Here is a 20,793-nt window from a genome sequence, read left to right as displayed (position 1 = left end):
ACATAGTTTCCTTGTCTTTTGACGTGTGCAAGCAGGTTGGAACGGGTGGAGGAAAGTGTCAGGTGTGATGTGTGACAAAAGAGTGTCAGCAAGAATAAAAGGAAAAGTGAACAAGACAGTGGTGAGACCAGCAATGTTGTCTGGTTTAGAGACAGTGGCACTGATAAAAAGACAGGAGGCAGAGCTGGAGGTAGCAGAGCTGAAGATGTTGAGGTTCTCTCTGGGATGTAGTGAAGGTGGACATGAGGATAGTTGGTGCGGGTGAGGAGGATACAGAGGATAGGGTTAAATGGAGGCAGATGATTCGCTATGGCGACCCCTGAAGGGAGCAGCCAAAAGGAGAAGAAGAAGATATTATATTATTACAAACCCTAGTGTTGTTTATATTTTCTTGTCTTATATAATTTAATGTGCATTTCTGATTATTTACTGTTTCCATCCAGCCCTTATTATTTGCTCCAAGTCAATGCAGTACAGGAAATTACGCATGCGCAGAGCGAGCCAACTGAGCTTCCAACTGGCGCATGCGCTCTTACAAATCCTCAGCTCCAGCAGCAGCAGCGGTAGTCCGGGTCAGTCAGTCCGGTCAACAGGCGTCCACGCAGCTGTTTAAATTCCCTTTTCTTTAGTTAGTCACTTTAAGCTTCGCGATACCGCCCCCAATTTCAGTGTCGGTACGGAGCCGCCAGGCCGGGACAGAGACGGAGAGAGAGGCCTCGGCCATGGAAGCGCTCGGACCCGGTAAGAAATTTAAGAGAATAGAAAAGGAGCGGGGAGCCGAGAGCGAGCCGTGTGTGGGGCGCCTGTGCGCAAATGCATCGCTTCACTGGGGGCCGCGGCTGCAGCGAGGCCTCGACGCGCTGACGGGACAAACACACCGAGGCCCAGCCCGTGTGTTTGTGTGTGTGTACATCGAACGAGAGGCACGTTTATTGTTTGTAAGGGACGGGGTTGGCGTTTTTATCGGCTCCCCAGCCATGTCTGCGCGGTTTTATTAATCTGAAGCACTCACGGCTCGTCGAGTCGGGGCTGGCATTGTGTGAGTGGGGATTTAACTAGGACCTTCCTTCCTCCTTCCTTCCGCGTCGTAGTGTGTTTACGTTCATGTTTGTTCGCGATGGGTTTCTTTTTTGCCACATAACTACGACCTAATTTCTGGGGCCATACCACAAAATTCGTCGAAATATATCAAAATATGCGAGCCCGTTTTCTGCTAAACCATTTAAATTTGCACCATCGCCATCAGGAACAGCGCGTCTCTTTGGGCTGCCCCCGTCCAAGATGACAGCGGTGGGTGGAAAAACAAAATGAATGCCAACAAAACACATGTTACTGGCGTTAAAATGAGAAGACGTGCGTGTTTTGTGAATCTGCATTTATTGGTTTTATGAGAGGCTGTCATTGGTTTACGCGCCCGTCTCCCTGGCCAGCAGCCATGCGCCTGTACAGAGCACAGCAAGGATGGATGGCGCTTTTATCGATCAGGTCTGCAGGCAGCTACATACTATTCATCTCCTATATGATAACAAAGGCACTTATTTTGCAGCGGTGCAGTGATAAAATGCCAAAGCATGCAGAAAAGAGCTCACATACCAAATCACCGAACGGTACAATGCGTTTTCATTGTCATAACATGCAAAATATGTTTAGCTGATTTTTCTCCCCTCATAGAGACAAGCTGTTCTTTTTCTGTGTGAATGGCGCCTTGTGATAAATAAACAATTGAATGCATCTTGCATGACAATCCACTATTTTTGCTACAGTGGAGAAAATGTTTATTTCTTGACTCCTTGCTTTGCCACACATCTTGCACAAAGGCTTCTTAAAAGAAAGCGGTGGCAAAAGAAAATATAGGTGTATTTATATAAGGAGGGACTTTTCATTGCAGCAGTATTCAAACATATAAATGGTGCCTTATGATGGCAAATGTTTGGACATAGTGTGCAGCTATCGAGTCCACTGCCACGCACAATCAGTGCACGCCATCAAGGTTTTGTGTTTAGCAGCTGCTACATTGCAAAATTTAACATTTGGGCTTTCCACCCGCCAGTTGCATATAAGTGTTTTCTAGAATTTAAGGAACATTTAACTGCAAACGTGCAGTAGTTTTTACCATTTTTGTGTTAAGTATGTAGATATCAACTTTTACCAGTAATATCTCCACAAAATCCAAATTGCCCATGTTGCTAATTTACACTGAAGTGCATGTATCAGTTTTTACAGATTTCTGGATTCACTTAATTGGTGGTACTTTAAGATCAGATCCTATTTAACATGTTTGTGCCGTTGGAGCTGAATTAGGAAACTAGTTGATGGAACATTGGGAAAGTTGCGTCACAGCTGGATGCCCTGTCGTGCTGTGGCTCAACAGTAGCAAAGCCTCTCCTTGAGTTGTAGGGGATTTCATCAGAAGCAGGCACTTTTTGGCTTTTCTTCAGTCTGGCATTAATTCTTTAGGCAGGGCCCTGAAAAGTTGTGTATAATGATGTAATGTAGGTCTGGGTGTCTTCACAAAGCATCTGGTTTAATCTGGTTTTATTGTTTTCAAATTTGTGAGGTGTGAGTGTTGAAGCAGTGTTAAATGTTGGAACAAATGCATTGATCACCACAGGAAAGGCGTGATTGGAGGCAAACATACAGTAATTTTCGGTAGCTGCGGTAAACTGAGTAAAAGATTAGTCTTTCAAGTTGGAAATGTTTCAACTTGAGCAAGAGACTCATGATCATCCTGAAATATGACTTTCATGTACAGGGTTGAGGACAAGGCCAAAACCTGGAGGTAAATAATTGAATCAGCTACAGCTCCAAGTAAAATTAGATTCATGTTAATTTGAGTTTGAGCTGTCACACATTTGTGTGGACAGTTGGTGCTTTATTTCCAGTCAGAAAATACATCCAGCTGCAGGTTTGTGGCCAATAAACATGCACTGCACAGGTGAAATTTATGTGAATAATGAAAAAAAAAATCTTAGTTTGACTATTTGCAATTAAAAACAGCTAAAAATTAAACGACATGGCTATATCCATTTTGTTGATGGTTAGTCAGTATTTTGTCAGTGCTTGCTTTCCCTCAGTCCTGCGGAGTACCTTAATCCAGGTGATTTGCAGGTGTGGGCATCAGCACGCTCCACATTCAGTGCCGTTAGTCTCTGACTCATCCGCACGCCACGGCATCATCCACACGCTTAGCTTAAGCCCAGCTGTCTCTGCCTGATGCCACTGTCATTACCAGAGACACATACCATTAGTAGGCTCTACAGTGCATGAGTGGCAAACCCTGCTCAGCAAATGCAAGTACGCTGCACACAGTCTAATGGTTTTCAAACATGAGATGAGTGAAGAGAAGCTGTGTGGTAAGAGAGGCAGACGTTAATCTTTTTACTGTGTTGCTGCTCGAACACATTCGTGGTCTGTTTGGACCCAATGCTGTGAAAGATGCACACAGACTACATAAAGAGCAGAAAGACTAGTTTGCCTGGAGTGCATTTGTCATTTTCTGTGCCAGAAAAGCTAATTTCACTTCCTCTGTGACTCACTATAGATGCAGCTCTGTTTTACTTGGAGCAGAAGCATAAAATTATGGAGGAAATGTGACAGGTTGTTTAAATTAAGCCTTAAACATCAAGTCTGCAGCTTCTCCTTATGTGATGTCTGGTTTTGTTAAATTTTACAGTTTTTATGTTCTTTTGTCAGAACACAGTCCTCAGACAGATTGTCAGCTTGGTGTTCTTCAATAATGCCTGTTAAACCTGCTAAAGGGATGTGCAAACTACAAAGCTGACATCAAAAAAGTTTTTTTTTAAAACTCAAAATTAATGAACGTCATTTTTTGTTTTTGAACGTTAATGCGTTTGAATGAGGGGAAAAAAATCACTTGAAAGAGGGAATCTGAATGCAATGTTCTGCTGCACATTTGTAGCTTCAATTTATAATCAGGTTGTACTATGATGTTTTGAGCCCTCAGCAGTTGTGGGGTGTTACTGCTGAATTTCTTTCGTATTCAAAGCTGTTGGTGATTTTTATTTTTATTTTTTTATTATAAATATGTCTGCTTGCCAGTGCTCATTTTCTACACACAACAGTTTGGTCCAGGTCTGGGCAGTATAATATTTTAATTTGCATCAATGTAGACCAAGCTGTTATTCTGTTATTGTTATTTCTGTTATTGTAGCAGCAGTGCAAAATAGTGAAATGACCCAACATTGCCCAAGAACTTTAGTTCGTTACTTGCAGATCTTCTTTTTTCAAAAAGCTCCTTGCACTCTGGGAAGCAGCCAGTGGCATGTGTCGCTTTAGTTTTTCAGACTAATAAATTATGAAAAAAACATTATCAGCACTTTAATCTGAAAATAAGTTCAGGTTGTTTTGTATGTGGAAAGACCTTTTAATCGTAAAGATAACATGATGGTTCACAGAAAGAAATGTCATCCACAGTTTAGTGTTCTGTTGGCTGCACTTGTTGCCATGTTCTTTATGCAGATCAACCTAATTGACAGTACTGATTAAAGCAAAAACAACCCAGTCAATTAAATAGTGCACGGTAAACCCATTCAAGGCTAAAACAATTCAGTTGATGTAATTAAATTGATCATGTTAGTTTTTGTTTTTAAACAAAACAGTGTTTTCAAAGCAGTGTTTTTTGTTTTTTTTTTGTTTTGTTTTTTTTGCCTTGTGTGATAGTAAACGGATCATATTTGGGTTTGTAATGTTGGTCAGATGACATTAACAATTTGAAGACATAATTTTGAGATTTTCACTTTTCTTACAGACTAAATTAAGCTGCTCATTGTAAAAATCATAGTTTAATGGACAATAACTATTAGTTATCTATAAACCCTTTATTTAAAACTCTCAAGTGTGTGTTGGTGGTGTTGACAGTGGTGAATGTGTTGTAGAGGAAGGATGGGTTTGAGTATTTCATACTGAGACACTTGCACACATTTCTGAGCATGGTATAGTGTGGCAGCTGAGGAGGCTATATATAGGTACAACTCTGTTTTTGGTGAAAGTAGAAGAGGAAGTCCCCAGACTTGGTGTGCTACATATGAAGTCAAACCCCTTTTGTAATACCTGTACATCCACCCAGTGAGCAGAGAAATAAAAGCCCATCTAGTGTATTATACATTAAATGCATAAGATGTCTGTAGGTCTTTACATTTTAAAAAGCATTCAATCCCTGAAATGTTTGTCTTTAAATTTAATTTACCTATGTTTAGGAAGCAGTAATGCTCTAAAATATTTTTCAGACTGCTTACACACCCACAACCTAGAAGTGTGGTTGTTACGACAGTTGATTTTTAACTAACATCATTGGCTGTGAATTAATGAGTGTTAATTATATCATTAGAAAATGTTATATACTGCTGAGAAGTACTGAAAAAAACTCTAGGTTATATTGTTCTTACTGGGGCCATCATATTTTAATGTTGGATGTGAGTAAACTGAATAATAAAGTGCATTTTGTGTGGGATTAAAAGGGTTTTGAAGTCCTAGATACGAAATTCAGAAATACAACAGCAGCCCTGCAGTGTGCATCAGCTTTATGAAACATCAAACCTGTGTTCTTTTTGGTTTTTTTAAGATTGTATGAAAGAATTTTTGACTCAACTCTATGGGAATTTTTGTGGTTTGGTATCTAGTTGTAGTTTTGCATTTTTAGTTTTCATCTACCCCCATGTAAATAGAACCAAGGCCAAATGTAATCAAAACATGATTTCCTGCATGTAAGCCTCTACAGCACACCATCAATACAATGCACCAAACATGGAAATCTGAATGCTTCTGAAATACTACTGAATTGTAGTGCTTATGTATTGTAGTTCTGATGCATAATGTACAACTGCACACACAATGTTCAGCATAACATAGAACACTTGCAACGCCTTTTGTTGCCATCAGTAACAAGGCCAGTAGGACAAAGTGAGTGAATCATCAGATAATTTTAATCCAAGTCGTGACAAAGAACAGCAGACATGCAATGAACAGCTTCTCCTTTGAGACTGTACAACAAACACAGTGATTTAGAAAAGCTGAATGATGTTACAATCAAGTTAATGGTTTGTTTGTGTTAGTGGGGAGTAGGGAAAGGGGGCATGATTTGGGGCCCAGGCTAGATGAGGGCATAGGAAGCGTGGTGAGGGTCCTGATTGTCTGTGCTCTTATGCTTCACTTGCTAACTGGAGCATGTGGGTGCATGGCGTTCAGGAGAACCCCCACAATCTCTTATCCATCAGCTGACAGAAGAATTAAGCAACCTTCTCCAGCTGCCTTTAGTACTACCAACGCTGTATTAGTTTAACTTTTGGTGTTTTGGACTTTTAAGTGTCTCTGTTCTCTTTTCATTCCCACTAATTTCAAACCAATGATGTATATCTGAGCATGTTGCAGACAGTCTTGTATAGGGAAATGCACGGCTTGGGAAAATAGCAGAGTAATGTTCTGACAGGTTGTCGTTCCATGTTGATGTAAATGAAGGGTTTGTGTTTGACATGAAACTAGCTTTTAACTAATGATTAAAGCAGCTTTTTTGTTGCAATGTAAAATTCAGTGTCACCACACCTGTGTGCCATTATGCACATCAAGTCTGTATGTAATGTATGTGTTTGTGAGCTGTGTAACGGTAATCCCAGGCTCTCAGCGTGGCACCCATCCATATGGCCCTGCTGCTGTCTGTCTGAGAGGAGCTTGGTCTTTGTCTCGGCGTGAGGGGTGGGCGCCCTTGTGTGTCTGGGTGGGGCTGGGGGCGGGCTGAAGGATAATTGGAGGTCATTGTTTCACCACCCTCTTGTTGACCCATTGTAGGTCTGGGGTCAGAGTCACGGATCAGTCGAAGCGTGCATGTGCGCCTGTGGGTCTGTGAGGCCATTGCAGTGCATTCAAGCAGGTGTCACTGATGAGATGGTTTGTAACAAGCTTGGCGTTATGCCGTGCACATTCATCTGCGTCAGATTTGATATTTAATGCAGAGTAGGCTCACGCCCTCTAACTGGTGACACCATTGTTAAATTCATAATCAATGCCAATTATGCTTTCTTTGTCTGTCTTTTTTCCAAATGAGGCTCCAAGGTAGCTTGTACTGTGAAGAGTAATGGGACTAATGAATGCATTCATCATAATAAAAGACAGTTGCTGACCAGTGTTAATTTTGGCAGCTGGCTTTAAGAGTTGGTCATCAGATGGAAACAGTTTTTTTTTTTTGTTTTTTTTTTTCTTCTGACCAAATCCCTCCAGAGTAGCTGGAGTCATTAATGAACATTTTATGTTGTCTTCGTTGTTAATTCTTTGTTGTAACTGTTTCTGACATTCTTTTGAGAAGTCATGATTACACTGATTGCATTGTCAAAAAGCCCATTTGTACAGTTCTGTAAAGTAAGTCACTTAGGTTGTTATTTGTCTTATTAAAATACAATCCCTTTTCTTTGTTCTCTCCAGGCCCGCCTGCCCCTACCTCTCTGTTTCAGCCTCCACGGCGTCCCGGCCTTGGCACGGTGGGGAAACCCATCCGGCTCCTTGCCAACCACTTCCAGGTTCAGATTCCCAAGATTGATGTCTATCATTATGATATCGACATCAAGCCTGAGAAACGGCCTCGGAGGGTTAACAGGTAAACCAGCAGCAAAGTTTGGAGTAGAAAATGCACATAGGGATGAGTTTTGTCTTCGATATGGATTGTTACTAGCACAAACTCTACGAGGAGAAAAACGTTTTCCACTGTTTAAAAGTTTTATGTTGTCACTAGAAACATTAACTTACTTATGTGGTTGCTTATGCCTGTTTGTGTCTGACTATCCTGTTTTCACCTGTCTTCCAGGGAGGTGGTGGACACCATGGTGCGGCACTTCAAGATGCAGATCTTTGGAGACCGACAGCCTGGCTATGATGGGAAGAGGAACATGTACACAGCACATCCACTGCCAATAGGGAGAGACAGGGTTGGTATTCCAAGCGCTTTACCCATACTTCCTAAAGATGATCGGAACTGTAAGATATTTTCATTTAGTTATCTTGTATGTAAGGGGGTTAAAACAGTAGTGTTCTGTGGAAATAAATTTCTCAGGTAACAAAACTAATAATTTTAAATATTTCTTGGTCTTTCATTTTCACATATTTTGGGTGCAGTAAATATTGGCTAATCTAATACATTTTTGTGATTTTTAAAATAAATACAAAGAATTAGCTCCATCCAAAGTGCTTTCCTAGAAAAAACAAATGTAACATTAAAAAAAAATCTTAAATGCTTTCATTGATGTGATGCTTCATAGATGAAATTAATTACTGTTTTTGTTTTCACCCTTTTACTGTGTGGGTGTGTGTGTGTGCTGATGAAATGTTTTATTACTGACTCATCTTTTGTTGATTCAAAGGCAAATTGATTCATCAAGGATGTGTTCGGTTTTGCTCTCTTTTAATCTGGTCTGTTCCCTGTCACCTGTTTTATTTCCCTCCACTCATCTTTTTTTTTTGTTTGTTTGTTTTCTCTCTAATTCTGCTCCCATTGTGTCCTTGCCTCGCACCCCCCTCCCCCCACCGTCCATCTTTAGGTGGATCTGGAGGTGACCCTGCCTGGCGAGGGAAAGGATCAGACGTTCAAAGTGTCTTTGCAGTGGGTGTCTGTTGTCAGTCTTCAGATGCTGTTGGAAGCCCTGTCAGGTCACCTTAACGAGGTTCCCGAAGACTCCGTTCAGGCCCTGGATGTTATCACACGGCATCTGCCTTCCATGAGGTACCGCTGTACATCAATCTCAGCGTTTCTGACATCACCCACCTTTGCATGTGTTGTCAGTTATTGCTTTTCATCTTGTTTCTGTCTCATTTAGTTTCCTACTCTGACTCAATCAATCATATTTCACCATAGTTCATGACAGCACTAGGGAACCATTTTCAGGGAATGGGCTCATTTATAGCAGGTTATATACCACTGAACCAAAGGGCACTGCATTTCTGATATATTTTTGATCCTAATAGATCACATTCACTGACCGTTCTTTAAATTGCACCCCAAATTTCCTTGACCCACTATTGCATTATGGGAAACCTATGTCACTATTGATATACAGACTAGTCTTTTTTTTTTTTTTTTTTTTTTTTATTGTTTCAATGTACAAACTTCTACTACTTAAATTAATTCCTCATCCAGGTTTAAGTAATGTTGATTACTTAAACAAATCAAATGGAGCAGCAACACTTCATTTTATTTCTATAACAAATATGATCAATTTTCTAGGCACAAAATAGTAAACTTGTGGTTGTTGAGTGATGCTGTGCCACTTCAGGAGAACACTCGTTTCGATGACTGTGCCAGTGATTAATCTCGTGTTTGTGCACGTAGGTACACTCCAGTGGGGCGTTCATTTTTCTCGCCTCCGGAGGGCTATTACCACCCCCTTGGTGGAGGCAGGGAGGTGTGGTTTGGTTTCCATCAGTCCGTCCGTCCTGCCATGTGGAACATGATGCTCAACATTGATGGTAAAGTTGTGAGCAGAGCTGATAAGTTTCAGTTGTGATTTTTAAATTAGCTTGGTGTATATTAATTTAAAAATCTGAATGCAGTGATTTGTCCTAATTGATGTGACTCTGTCAGTTATACAGTTCTGTGTATCTGATGTTAAACAGTCTGTAGCTGTTGCTGATGAAATGAGCATTTTTATTATTACATGCTCTGTCACCCTATCACATTGCTGCATCCACACTCCACATTCCTTCAGTCTATGAGTCTGCCTTTATCACAGAATAATTCGTCTTGGTTTCAGAACTGATTGAATAATGTCCTATCTGTTTTACCCCACAGTGTCAGCCACTGCGTTCTACCGTGCTCAGCCTGTGATCGAGTTCATGTGCGAGGTGCTGGATATACAGAACATCAACGAACAGACGAAGCCACTTACTGACTCGCAACGTGTCAAATTCACCAAGGAAATAAGAGGTGAGCACTCATTAACAAACACTGACACTCATTAAATGACTTGTGAATTTACAAGACTAGAGCAGAGTCAGAATTAAACACACACACATCTTTTTGTTTTTATGCATTGTGTAAGTATTAAAGAAACTACATCCACTACTTGAGACTGTAATGTTGTATGTGCATTACAAATACACACTGCCTTAATCTGCACCATAACCATAACTAATCTTAACCTCAGGGGAACCAAGGATTATGTGTCTACCTGAACAGAAACTGTGGAGTCTCAAATCAGAAAATATATCAGTAAGATCCACACAGATATTTCTATAAGAGTTAATGTTCATAAATTGTAGATTGTTTTAATAGAGAAAATGCTGCTATTCCAAGCAGCTTTCGTTTCATTTGTTATTGATACTACATAATCAGCTTCCAAACAACTTTGCAGGAGCTAATGGTGTTTTTCAGATTAGATGCAATTTTGAATCAGACCGTGAAACTTCACCTGCATATTTTCTAGGGCTGACACTGGCAACATACTCCATTCTCCTTTTGGTTTGTTTAACTGAAATGTGTGAAGGAGAACTGCAGATGGCTGTAAGAATCTGACATACAATTTACTATTTACAAGTTCCTAATTCCAAACTAGCAAAAGTTGATCATCATCATAATATGTTGTCAAGACACTTAAGTGTTGCCAAGAGAAGGGTCTGGATCATTTTCATTCATTTGTAACCATGTTGTTTTGTTTGTTTTGAACAGGCCTAAAAGTTGAGGTCACACACTGTGGTCAGATGAAGAGAAAGTATCGTGTGTGCAATGTCACACGCAGACCTGCCAGCCATCAAACGTAAGTGCCGTTCCTGCACTTCAGTTTGTTCGCCCTCATGCAGCATGTCACTAAGGACAATATTGTATGTGTAGTGTAATGTTTTAAAACGTCAGAACTCTAATGCAATTAATGTGACTTTGTTCATGTTTTGCTTTTGTGTTACTGCTGCACATTTTTAAACTTGACCCATACTTTATAATTATTTACAGGTTCCCCTTACAGCTTGAGAATGGCCAAGCCATGGAGTGCACAGTAGCTCAGTATTTCAAACAGAAGTACAATCTGCAGCTCAAGTATCCACATTTACCCTGTCTGCAAGTAGGTCAGGAACAGAAGCACACCTACCTTCCCCTGGAGGTGAGAGATGCTGTTCTGATCCTTGGATTGAATTTATAGCTGGACATTATAGCTGAATGTTTCATCCTTTGCAACTGCAACTTTCTCCTTTTTTAATTGTTCTTGTTTTGTGATTGGTTTTGTTTAATCAATAAGATGTTTTGTTCCTGCTTTGTAGGTCTGTAACATAGTAGCAGGCCAGCGCTGTATCAAAAAACTAACCGACAACCAGACATCCACCATGATCAAAGCTACAGCTCGATCGGCCCCTGACAGACAAGAAGAGATCAGCAGACTGGTGGGTGCTGTTTCTCTCTTGGGATGGGACTAAGATAAACAGCTGGCATTTGCTGTGATTTTTTTTTTTTTTTATTTAAGGACCATTCCACCTGTAGCCACTGCTGTGAACTTTTTTTTTTATTCCAAAATGAGAGAAATTTTGTTAGCAGTTCTATTTCCTTCTCTGGCCAATGTCAATCAATTCATCCACTTTACTTTTTCCTCATTTCCCAGGTCAAAAGCAACAGCATGGTCGGGGGCCCAGACCCTTATCTAAAGGAATTTGGCATTGTAGTGCACAATGACATGACAGAGGTTATGGGGCGTGTTCTCCCTGCGCCCATGCTGCAGTATGGGGGCCGGGTGAGTACAGACACAGGGAGGGACTGTGGCAGGGTGAGTACTGGGCAGGGGCTGCACTCTGGGGGCGCAACACACAGGGTGGGGGGCATCACAGAGTGAATGTGGGAAATGGGGGGGAGAGCCAGGTTTGCAGAGGTCACTGAGAAGGGTGCGAGATGCATGATTTGACTTGAATAATTGGATACATTTTGATCAGAAATTAACAATTATTAAGCCATAGCCAATTTAACATTGAGTGTTTGATGTTAATGAGTGTTAAAAATGGGCTGAACAATATACCCATTACATGTAAGACCTGGAACTTGCCCCATGTATAATCCTGTGGTTCATCTCAGCAGCCTGTTTAGTTTATTCATGTCCTTTACATCGTCTTTCTCCTCACTCACTCCCATGAGTACAGTGTATGTAAATATTACAGTGCACAAAGATGAGGTTTTGCCTCTTGTTGCATTAAGTAATGTATAAGTTGAATAAAAGAGATGTTGCTGCAGACTGCTGAGATTCACCTGCTGAATCTCAAATCAGCCTTTAAGAGATGGTGCATGCAGGGACACGATGACCTGTATGGAACTGAAAGGCAGTCATTTGCATTCAACTTGTCAAGTGGAGCAATCTTATGAAGACAAGAAATTAGCTTTACTCCATTTTTTTGACTCCTGTTTGTAAAATTTTAGAGGCTGAATTGGGATTCAAGGATTGTGTGTAAGGGGGGGGTGGTGAATGTATTGCCATCAGGAGGATGATTGGACTCATAGCCACCCGGCGTTAAAGTAAAATCTGTCTGAAATATTCTCTTGTTAAACCTGCAGAGTGAATGTGACTTTATCGCTCATCTGTAAATGAAAGGGTTAATGTAGATACTACAGGAGCTGGGATATAACAGTTCAATCAGAGGCAGCATTCAGTGATTCTAAGATAAGATGAAACTTTAATGGTCCCTGTGATGAAATTGGTTTTGCTCTCGGCTGGCTTTCTGTACTTGTTCCTCCACAGAATTAAAGCAGAAAAAATGCATTTGTGTGTGGCCAAGCTTACATCCCTCTACTGACTGCCTGAACTATATGTTGGTTCATTTAGTTAAGATCCTCTCACAACTGTTTTCTGAAAAACTTGGCTACATGCCTGCTGGGATATTGAGTCTGATCACCTTCCACTAAAATGCCTTTAATGGTGGACTGAAAGCTTTTCCCATTTCTGTGATCACTTGGTATGAATGAAATATACACACCTTTCATTTTTATTTAATGACATACAGATGCAGCAGAGTATTCACAGAAAGCTGAATGCTGCTGAGAATGTATGCACAACATGTGAGATGGGAAAGGCTACAGTCTAAGTTGGCTATTGCTAACAGCAGTCTGTAATCTCTTAAATTGTTTTAATTCCTGAAACCTTCATTATTTTAAAAGTTTGTAATGAGTTTGAAAAGCTTGTATTTTTTTTGGCATACCATTCAAGCAGTTTATTGTGCTCTCTTGTTTTGGAGGAAAAAAACACCTAATAGTCTCTTGCAGATCTTGTTAAAGTAATTGAAAGCCACTTCCCTTTTGAATTTGTATTCATAACCACTCTCAAAGTAGGAGCACTCACTTAATGATGTCCCTTTGACTAGATACAATGCCTTGTTTGCTGTTCATATCTTGGCCACTGATATGGAAAGCTGTAAAAACTGGACATTTATGTGCAATAAGAAGCTGAGCTGGAACCCAGTAGACAAGCGTACCAATGTTGAGTTTGAAGCGGATGTCTTGTGCAGAATGTTTTTAACGTCTGGCTAAAAATGGAAGAGTTTCATATTAAAACTATTTAATGTCAAAAAACAGTACAACTGGTATAAATGTATCATAACTTGAACTGTGCCAAGTCTAACAGCATATATCACCTGGAGACAAACTGGGTGGACTTTTATTACATTGTTGGTATATGTAAAGAAAATCAAGTGTTGATTGTTGTTGTACCTTTTGTATTGACTCGTCCAACTGGGGGGTTGACTAAGAGAGTAGGGACTCTCTCCGCAGAACAAAACCGTTGCCACACCCAATCAGGGCGTGTGGGACATGAGGGGGAAGCAGTTCTACGCCGGCATCGAGATCAAGGTCTGGGCTGTGGCCTGCTTCGCTCCACAGAAACAGTGTCGGGAGGACCTGCTCAAGTGAGTCATGGATTTCTGTCTTATGTTGTGTTGTGGCTTCACAAAGGGATGTATCTATAAAAAAAAAAAAACTCTAAACTTTAATCTTTAATAAGGAGTAAGGTGTGAAGATAAATGTAAATGAACCTTGTAATCTATTACCAGACTGAAATATCTCACCAGGTTATGAATGGATGGTATGAAGTTTTGATACAGACATTCGTACTTCTGTGATGATGCATCATCATGGCTCTTAATGACTTTTGTTCCATCCAGATTTTTCCTCTTAACTTGCCAGCAGGTTGTGGTTTAGAGTGAGGTGTCTCATTAGCTGTTGGCTGGATTACAAAACATTTTGTTGTAAACATTAGTTAACATGAAATACCTTTTAAAATGAATGACATCTCAAGTTAACAGGCTAACCTGTGTAACTAATATAGACTTGATGATGTTAAATGAAAAATTATTCATTTTTTTATTTCTAATTAGAAATTTATATGGATTCAACTAAAACCAAAAACTGTATATATGTGTAGACCAGCATTTTTTAAAAGAGGGTCTTAATGTCTGCACTCCCGATCTCTGATGAGCTTGTAATGTTCTTCTATAGGAGCTTCACTGACCAGCTGCGAAAGATCTCCAAGGATGCTGGGATGCCCATTCAGGGCCAGCCGTGTTTCTGTAAATACGCCCAGGGAGCTGACAGTGTAGAGCCCATGTTCAAACACCTCAAAATGTCTTATGTTGGTCTGCAGCTGATAGTGGTCATCCTGCCTGGCAAGACGCCTGTCTATGGTAAGAAATTCATAATTTTTGAATTTTAATTAATGAGGAAAGGGCAAAAGCTTTTTAGATGTGAAATGGAGCAAAGGATGTAAAGTTGAACTTTTTAATATATAGTTTATAAGACTATGCTGTTCAAACTATTTGCCCCACTGTGGGATTAATAAAGTTGTCTGAAGTATAATACAAGAAGACTTTGGTGTTGAACTTTGCATCTTCTTTTCTGTAGCTGAGGTGAAGCGGGTAGGTGACACCCTCCTCGGCATGGCCACCCAATGTGTGCAGGTGAAGAATGTAGTGAAGACGTCCCCACAAACCCTTTCCAACCTCTGCCTCAAGATCAATGCCAAGCTGGGAGGCATCAACAATGTCCTGGTGCCTCATCAGAGGTCAGCATGAATTTTATCTCTCGTCTGTGAATATAGTTGTTTGGTGAGATGCTTTCTGAATACAAAGAGTCCCCTGAATGATGTAGTGAAGTGCAATCTGAAGTAACAATCTGCATGCTTTTCCTATACTGAGAATAAAAGTTTGACTGTCTCGTTTCTCTGTGTCTCTTGTGTGTTTGTCGTTCAGGCCCTCTGTGTTCCAGCAGCCAGTCATCTTCCTGGGTGCTGATGTGACCCATCCTCCAGCTGGTGATGGGAAGAAGCCATCAATAGCAGCAGTAGTGGGCAGCATGGATGGCCACCCTAGCCGTTACTGCGCAACAGTGCGAGTCCAAACATCCCGACAAGATATGTCCCAGGTAACTGTAGTCTGTATATACTTCATAGTAAAAGTTTGATGAAATCATTGATAATGAGCTCATTTGTTAGGTATGAAGATTTGCAGCTTTCATTGTCATTTGACAATATCTTGAATATCTTAGGGTTTTCAAAAAAAATTACGTTTTGATGTAGTTTCTTTTATTCTGTTAATACGATGATAATGTGTATTATAATTCTATGCATCACTTTGGCATTCAACCTAAATTTCTCTCTAGGGATTAATAACGTTTTATCTATTTGTCATTGCTCACTGCTGCTGTATTTAGACTAAGTATAATATATATATATATGTTTTGTTTTTTTTGTTTTTTTAATAATTATTAAAATTGATTAGTAAGTACCAGTCCGATGGAGACTTAAACCCTCTTTCTTATCTTTCCAGGAACAACTATTCAGCCAGGAGGTAATCCAAGACTTGACCAACATGGTGCGTGAGCTGCTCATACAGTTCTACAAGTCCACCCGCTTCAAGCCCACACGCATCATTTATTATCGCGGTGGTGTGTCAGAGGGACAAATGAAACAGGTGAGGAGTCAGCAGTATTTTACCATCATATCTGTGTCCAGCTTATTCTCACTTTAACTGTGGCATTTTTTTGGATCATATTTTCTTGGATGAACAATGCTATATGAAAATGACTACAAAATCAACAGGGTCTTGTGAAAGAAAGAGAAAATTACATACATTTTTTTTTCAGGTGGCGTGGCCGGAGCTGATTGCCATCCGGAAGGCATGTATCAGTCTGGAGGAGGATTACAGACCAGGCATCACCTACATCGTGGTCCAGAAACGTCACCACACTCGACTCTTCTGCTCCGATAAAGCTGAGAGGGTCAGTAAATAACTTTATTATAATGTGTGATATTGTATAATGTCAAACAATGTATAGTGTGAGTAACACTGATCGCCCCCTGCAGGTGGGGAAGAGTGGTAATGTCCCCGCTGGCACCACAGTGGACAGCACCATCACACATCCATCTGAGTTTGACTTCTACCTGTGCAGCCATGCTGGTATTCAGGTGAGAGATAAAAGCTCACATAGTTTCACAGGTGATTTCAAAAATGTCAAACATTCATAAGGTAGGTCTGGTTTATGGCCAGTGAGCCACTATAGCCTGCAAACATCTGATAACGAGTTTCATAATACTGTTAATCTAAATCATACTGAATCTGCAAAGATTAGATTCAAGGAAACTGAGTGTCAGCAAGTGAGTATAATGCTCTTGATCACAACCTTTCTGTCTCTCAGGGAACCAGTCGTCCCTCCCACTACCACGTCCTGTGGGATGACAACTGTTTCACTGCAGATGAACTGCAGCTGCTCACCTACCAGCTGTGCCACACCTACGTCCGCTGCACACGCTCCGTTTCCATCCCAGCACCAGCTTATTATGCCAGGCTAGTGGCTTTCCGAGCCCGCTACCACCTGGTGGACAAAGACCATGACAGGTGAGGCAATCATGGTTATCTGATGTTCCAGTTTAAGGTGGATAAGTAGCTCAGATTCGGCTGGAATAGCACATCTTAGTGTTGTGTGATGGCATTTCATCGCTTTCACAAACTGGCTCAAATAAGTTAGTTAATGTGCAGGGCCACAGTGCTTACAGGATTATAACTTTTTTTTTTTTTTTTTTGTTTTAAATGAAGCCTAGTGTAAAGATTTGTCAGTGTGTGTCATTGGATCATGTGTTTTTGTTGTGGTTACATGTAACTCTAGTCCTAATATTGTTCAGAAAATTATCTCGTACATCTTGGCTATTTCAATATCAGCCTATCCTTTATTCCCCTTGTAATGTGGTTATTCATGGCTTTTTTTGCAGCTGGAGCTCCTTTGCTTCATACTAAATTGAACATCGTTTTTGTTTTCTTTAGTTATTTGGGTATATTGCAGTTCAGAAAGGAAGCTAGCCGAAGAAAATAGTATGCAACAAGGGTCCTTGAAGGTTGAGAATAAGAGTTTTGCAGTGGACACTCATGGGCTGTTGGATAGTGTTTAGAGTTTTGAAAAGTATCATTAAATGTTTTCATTGCTTGTTTAATATGTATCAGTATGGATTTTTGAAAAGGGAGCAGTATGGATTTTTGTTTTTGCATGTGCACTTTCGGTATACCTGCATTTTATTATTATACTATTCCTGACAAAGTTCAAGTAAATCTCCCCTCTTTGTCTTGCAGTGCTGAAGGCAGCCACGTGTCGGGCCAGAGTAACGGCCGGGACCCACAGGCCTTGGCAAAAGCGGTTCAGATCCACTATGATACCCAGCACACCATGTACTTTGCCTAAGCAAATGAGCACATCAGCCAGTCAACCCACAGATTCCCTTTCTTTCTGTCTTTTCTGCTCTGATTTGTTAATTTCTCTTCTTCTCCAGTGTCTCTCTTCTTGTAGTCTGTCTTTGTCTTCACACTCACTGTACATTTCTGAATCTGCACCAAAGCAGCTCTTGGACAGAAAAATCTGCTGCATCTCGATATCCAGCAGGTTCTGTTTCATGGAACAGTCTCCAGCCAGCGTTCCCAGTCGAGCTGCCTTCCTAACCAGCAATCCAGCACTGTGAACCGTAAGGGTTCCCAGTGCACAAAAGAAAAAACATGAAAAAACAAAAACAAACCATAAACACATACTACAAAGTTGAGCCATTATTTTGAGTTTGTTTTTGTTTTTTCTATTTGAATGTCTGCACTCGTGTTTTAAGATACACTGAGCAAGGGAGTGAATTGGCACAATATGTGTCAGCGCAGCTCTTTAGCTCTCCCAGCTAAGCAGGACTCTTATCTACTTTTACCTCAACGCCCCTTTGGGCAAAATCTGTCACAAGGTCTTGGGTTTATTGGGTGGCGGGGAGGGAACTCTACATGAAAAGAGATGGAGGGGAGTCGACCTTTTGAGAATGATATATATATATATTTTTTCCTTTGTATGAGCGTATGTTTTAACTTTCTCCTTTACAGTCTTTTACAAGCGAGGTGACCTGTGTGTCCATGCCCATTACTACTTTCTTCCCATCTTACCGAAGTATAGACAAGTTTGTGTGTGTGTGTGTGTCTGTGTGGAAAAAGTCTCTGTATATACGTGTACTGCTGTATGAGTGTTTGTGTGCATGTGTTTCATGGCAGGCCACTGAATTGTAAAGGGAAATCAAGGAGATAACTGCTGTAAATGCCTCAGATTTGTTGTTTTTATATTCACACATACAGTACATATAAGCATATATTTACATCTATAGAGCAACTTTGAGACATATGACTTAAACAGGCCTCAGAGGCTGGTGTGGGTATTTGTAGCAGTCCTGGCTCACTTATTAATTGAAATGCATTGAGTTACGTTTTGAACATGTGCATTAGTCTGCTGCTAGTGCACGATTGGTGGGATTTGCACCACTGGAAACCAGCTGTTAATAACTAAGTTAATCCAGTTCAACTAATAAGTGAAGTCAGGTCTGATGTGTAGCAGTAGTGACCGTGGTCTGGCCTGTGACTGGCTCAGCATTGGGACCTGTTAAATGGCTGAAGGCATTAAACACAAGAGTATGGTCTTATCACCCTTGCTTTCTGTGTTAAAAATGGGATCGTACTTTTCTTTGGACCTGACTATCTGAAAAATTATATTGGATTTTTTTTTTTTTTTTTTTTTTTAAACTAATTTAAACGGCCCAAAACCAGCATAGCTTTTTTTTTTTCTTTTCTTTTTTTTTTTTTAAAAAAGGTCTCCTTTGCTAATAGTGGCCAATTCATTGCACTGACCCGGGATGCTAGGCAAGCAACAGAGGGCACTCTCAAACTCTCTTACCTTTATGCATTTATACATACGAATCAACAAAGCAGATTTGTAAAAGTTTAATATAAGATGTTTTGTGGCTATCTTAAAAAATGTTGTTTAGAATTAGTAGTTTACCATTGCCGTTGTTATCGTTGTTGTCAATGTTGTTACTATTGTGATGAAATTTTAAGGTTTGCAGCAAAGCCAGTTATATAGTTTCTTGTGTGACTTCAGGAATAGACATCAGTTGTTGAGCTGCAGGTTAAGGGGTAGAGCTTTGAATTGGAAGTTTTTTCTGTAGCATTCGGGCAAATGGTGAGAAGTAGTTTTCCTTGGGATGGCTGAATCTATGCTTCCTCTCTAGGTTCTTATGTCAGTAAAGGTAAGCAGCAGACTGGAGGTGTTTTGTAGCACCCTGAATGGTTAGACAGATGTGTTCACTCGGCTGGTATTGGTTTGGATCAAATGGATGGAGACAATCGGGGATTGTAGTCAGAGTGAACCTAGATTAAGGGATTTGTTAAAAGTGGTTTGCCATAGGCAGTGAGTCGAAATTGTAGACTTTTTAAAAATGGTTTCTATTACTGTGTATTTGAAGTATACCCATCTTAAAGTCTACTATTTAATGGTGTTTGTTTCATATTTTTATGCATTTTTAACACTGGATTAAATGAATTGACAATAAGCATAAGCACTGCCCTTGGACCCCCAAACAAACACTGAGCAAACTGTTGCCATAGAAATGATGGTGACAGCTGTGCCAGTGGTTCTCCCTTGTGTTGTGATTGGATAACACTGTAGGACAGAGGGTTTGGAGAAATGGTCGACGTGCACGCCTCATCGGGGGGACAGCTCACTGAAAACCCTTTTGTAATAAACCACCCATAAAGCAGCAGGTTTACTATGAATGTGTTTGAGCACCTGCCTGTTGAAGGCGTGCGCGTTGGCGTCGGTTAAGAGCGAAGAGCAGGTAGTGAGGAGGGGGAACGGGGCGGGTGTTGTCCAGGCATTGCATGCAATAAGTTTTACTCTGTTTTAAAGGGGAGAGATCGGTTTTTAAATGTGCACTAGTTTTACCAAGCGACGTGGGCTGTGATTAAATATTCATCTGGTTTCTCTAATGGAGAATAATAATTTTTTTTTTTTTTTTTTTTTTTAAATTGCAGTGCTTCATCATTAAACTCCACTCAGATAAATTATCACTCCCTGTTTGTACCATGGCATTGCAAAGCAATATTAACCCAGTTCTAGTTTTCAAATGTGGAAAGACAAATCTATAATTCTACTCATTGTGGTTGTTGGTCTACTCTCGCTATTGTCTCTGTACTTTTATTTTGTATTGTTTTACTTTTTTTGGTTATTTTCTTTGCTTGTATCAATCAGTGGGAATGTGCATTTGGTGGAATAGTTATATAGGCTTTAGACAATTTTCTTTACAGTAATAAAATGTAGACTTTGCTCGCCTGCATGCCAGATTATTGTCCTTTTAAAAAGTAAAAAAAAAAAAGAAAAAATCTTTTTGGAATCATATTTATGAGAAAGAAAAAATATAAATGCTTTTTTTTTTTTTTTTTTTTTTTTTTTTTTTTTTTTTTTTTTTGGTTAAGTGTTTATCAATTTAGTGGGACTGTTTTAGG

General features: G+C 40.2%; 1 protein-coding gene across 3 annotated transcripts; it reads left to right on the top strand.

The window, feature by feature from the left end:
* Nucleotides 1-552: 552 nt before the first annotated feature.
* ago4 (argonaute RISC component 4) lies at nucleotides 553-20,624 on the top strand. Of its 3 annotated transcripts, none has more exons than XM_026300193.1 (19): nucleotides 553-741; nucleotides 7,432-7,603; nucleotides 7,811-7,931; nucleotides 8,541-8,722; nucleotides 9,329-9,465; nucleotides 9,788-9,922; nucleotides 10,664-10,751; nucleotides 10,943-11,090; nucleotides 11,248-11,367; nucleotides 11,583-11,711; nucleotides 13,730-13,863; nucleotides 14,453-14,637; nucleotides 14,855-15,014; nucleotides 15,202-15,373; nucleotides 15,778-15,921; nucleotides 16,094-16,228; nucleotides 16,314-16,415; nucleotides 16,646-16,845; nucleotides 17,572-20,624. In XM_026300193.1, the coding sequence occupies exons 1-19, from the start codon at nucleotides 723-725 to the stop codon at nucleotides 17,678-17,680; spliced, it is 2,592 nt and encodes an 863-aa protein (XP_026155978.1). In that variant the 5' UTR covers nucleotides 553-722; the 3' UTR covers nucleotides 17,681-20,624. The 3 variants fall into 3 exon arrangements, with proteins under 3 accessions (XP_026155978.1, XP_026155977.1, XP_026155976.1); XM_026300192.1 differs by having other exon boundaries at nucleotides 11,583-11,744; XM_026300191.1 differs by having other exon boundaries at nucleotides 11,583-11,744; nucleotides 13,715-13,863.
* The last annotated feature ends 169 nt before the right edge of the window (nucleotides 20,625-20,793 follow it).

The sequence above is a fragment of the Mastacembelus armatus genome, chromosome 11 (assembly GCF_900324485.2).
Source record: "Mastacembelus armatus chromosome 11, fMasArm1.2, whole genome shotgun sequence".
Classification (NCBI taxonomy): Eukaryota; Metazoa; Chordata; class Actinopteri; order Synbranchiformes; family Mastacembelidae; genus Mastacembelus; species Mastacembelus armatus.
Note: the sequence above shows the minus strand (reverse complement) of the source record. Positions and strands in the feature narration are given on the sequence as shown.

Coding starts and splice junctions, on each gene's coding strand:
- ago4 (XM_026300191.1), top strand. Junction 15,374..15,777: donor CCCGACAAGATATGTCCCAG/GTAACTGTAGTC, acceptor TTATCTTTCCAG/GAACAACTATTCAGCCAGGA. Junction 15,922..16,093: donor CAGAGGGACAAATGAAACAG/GTGAGGAGTCAG, acceptor TTTTTTTTTCAG/GTGGCGTGGCCGGAGCTGAT.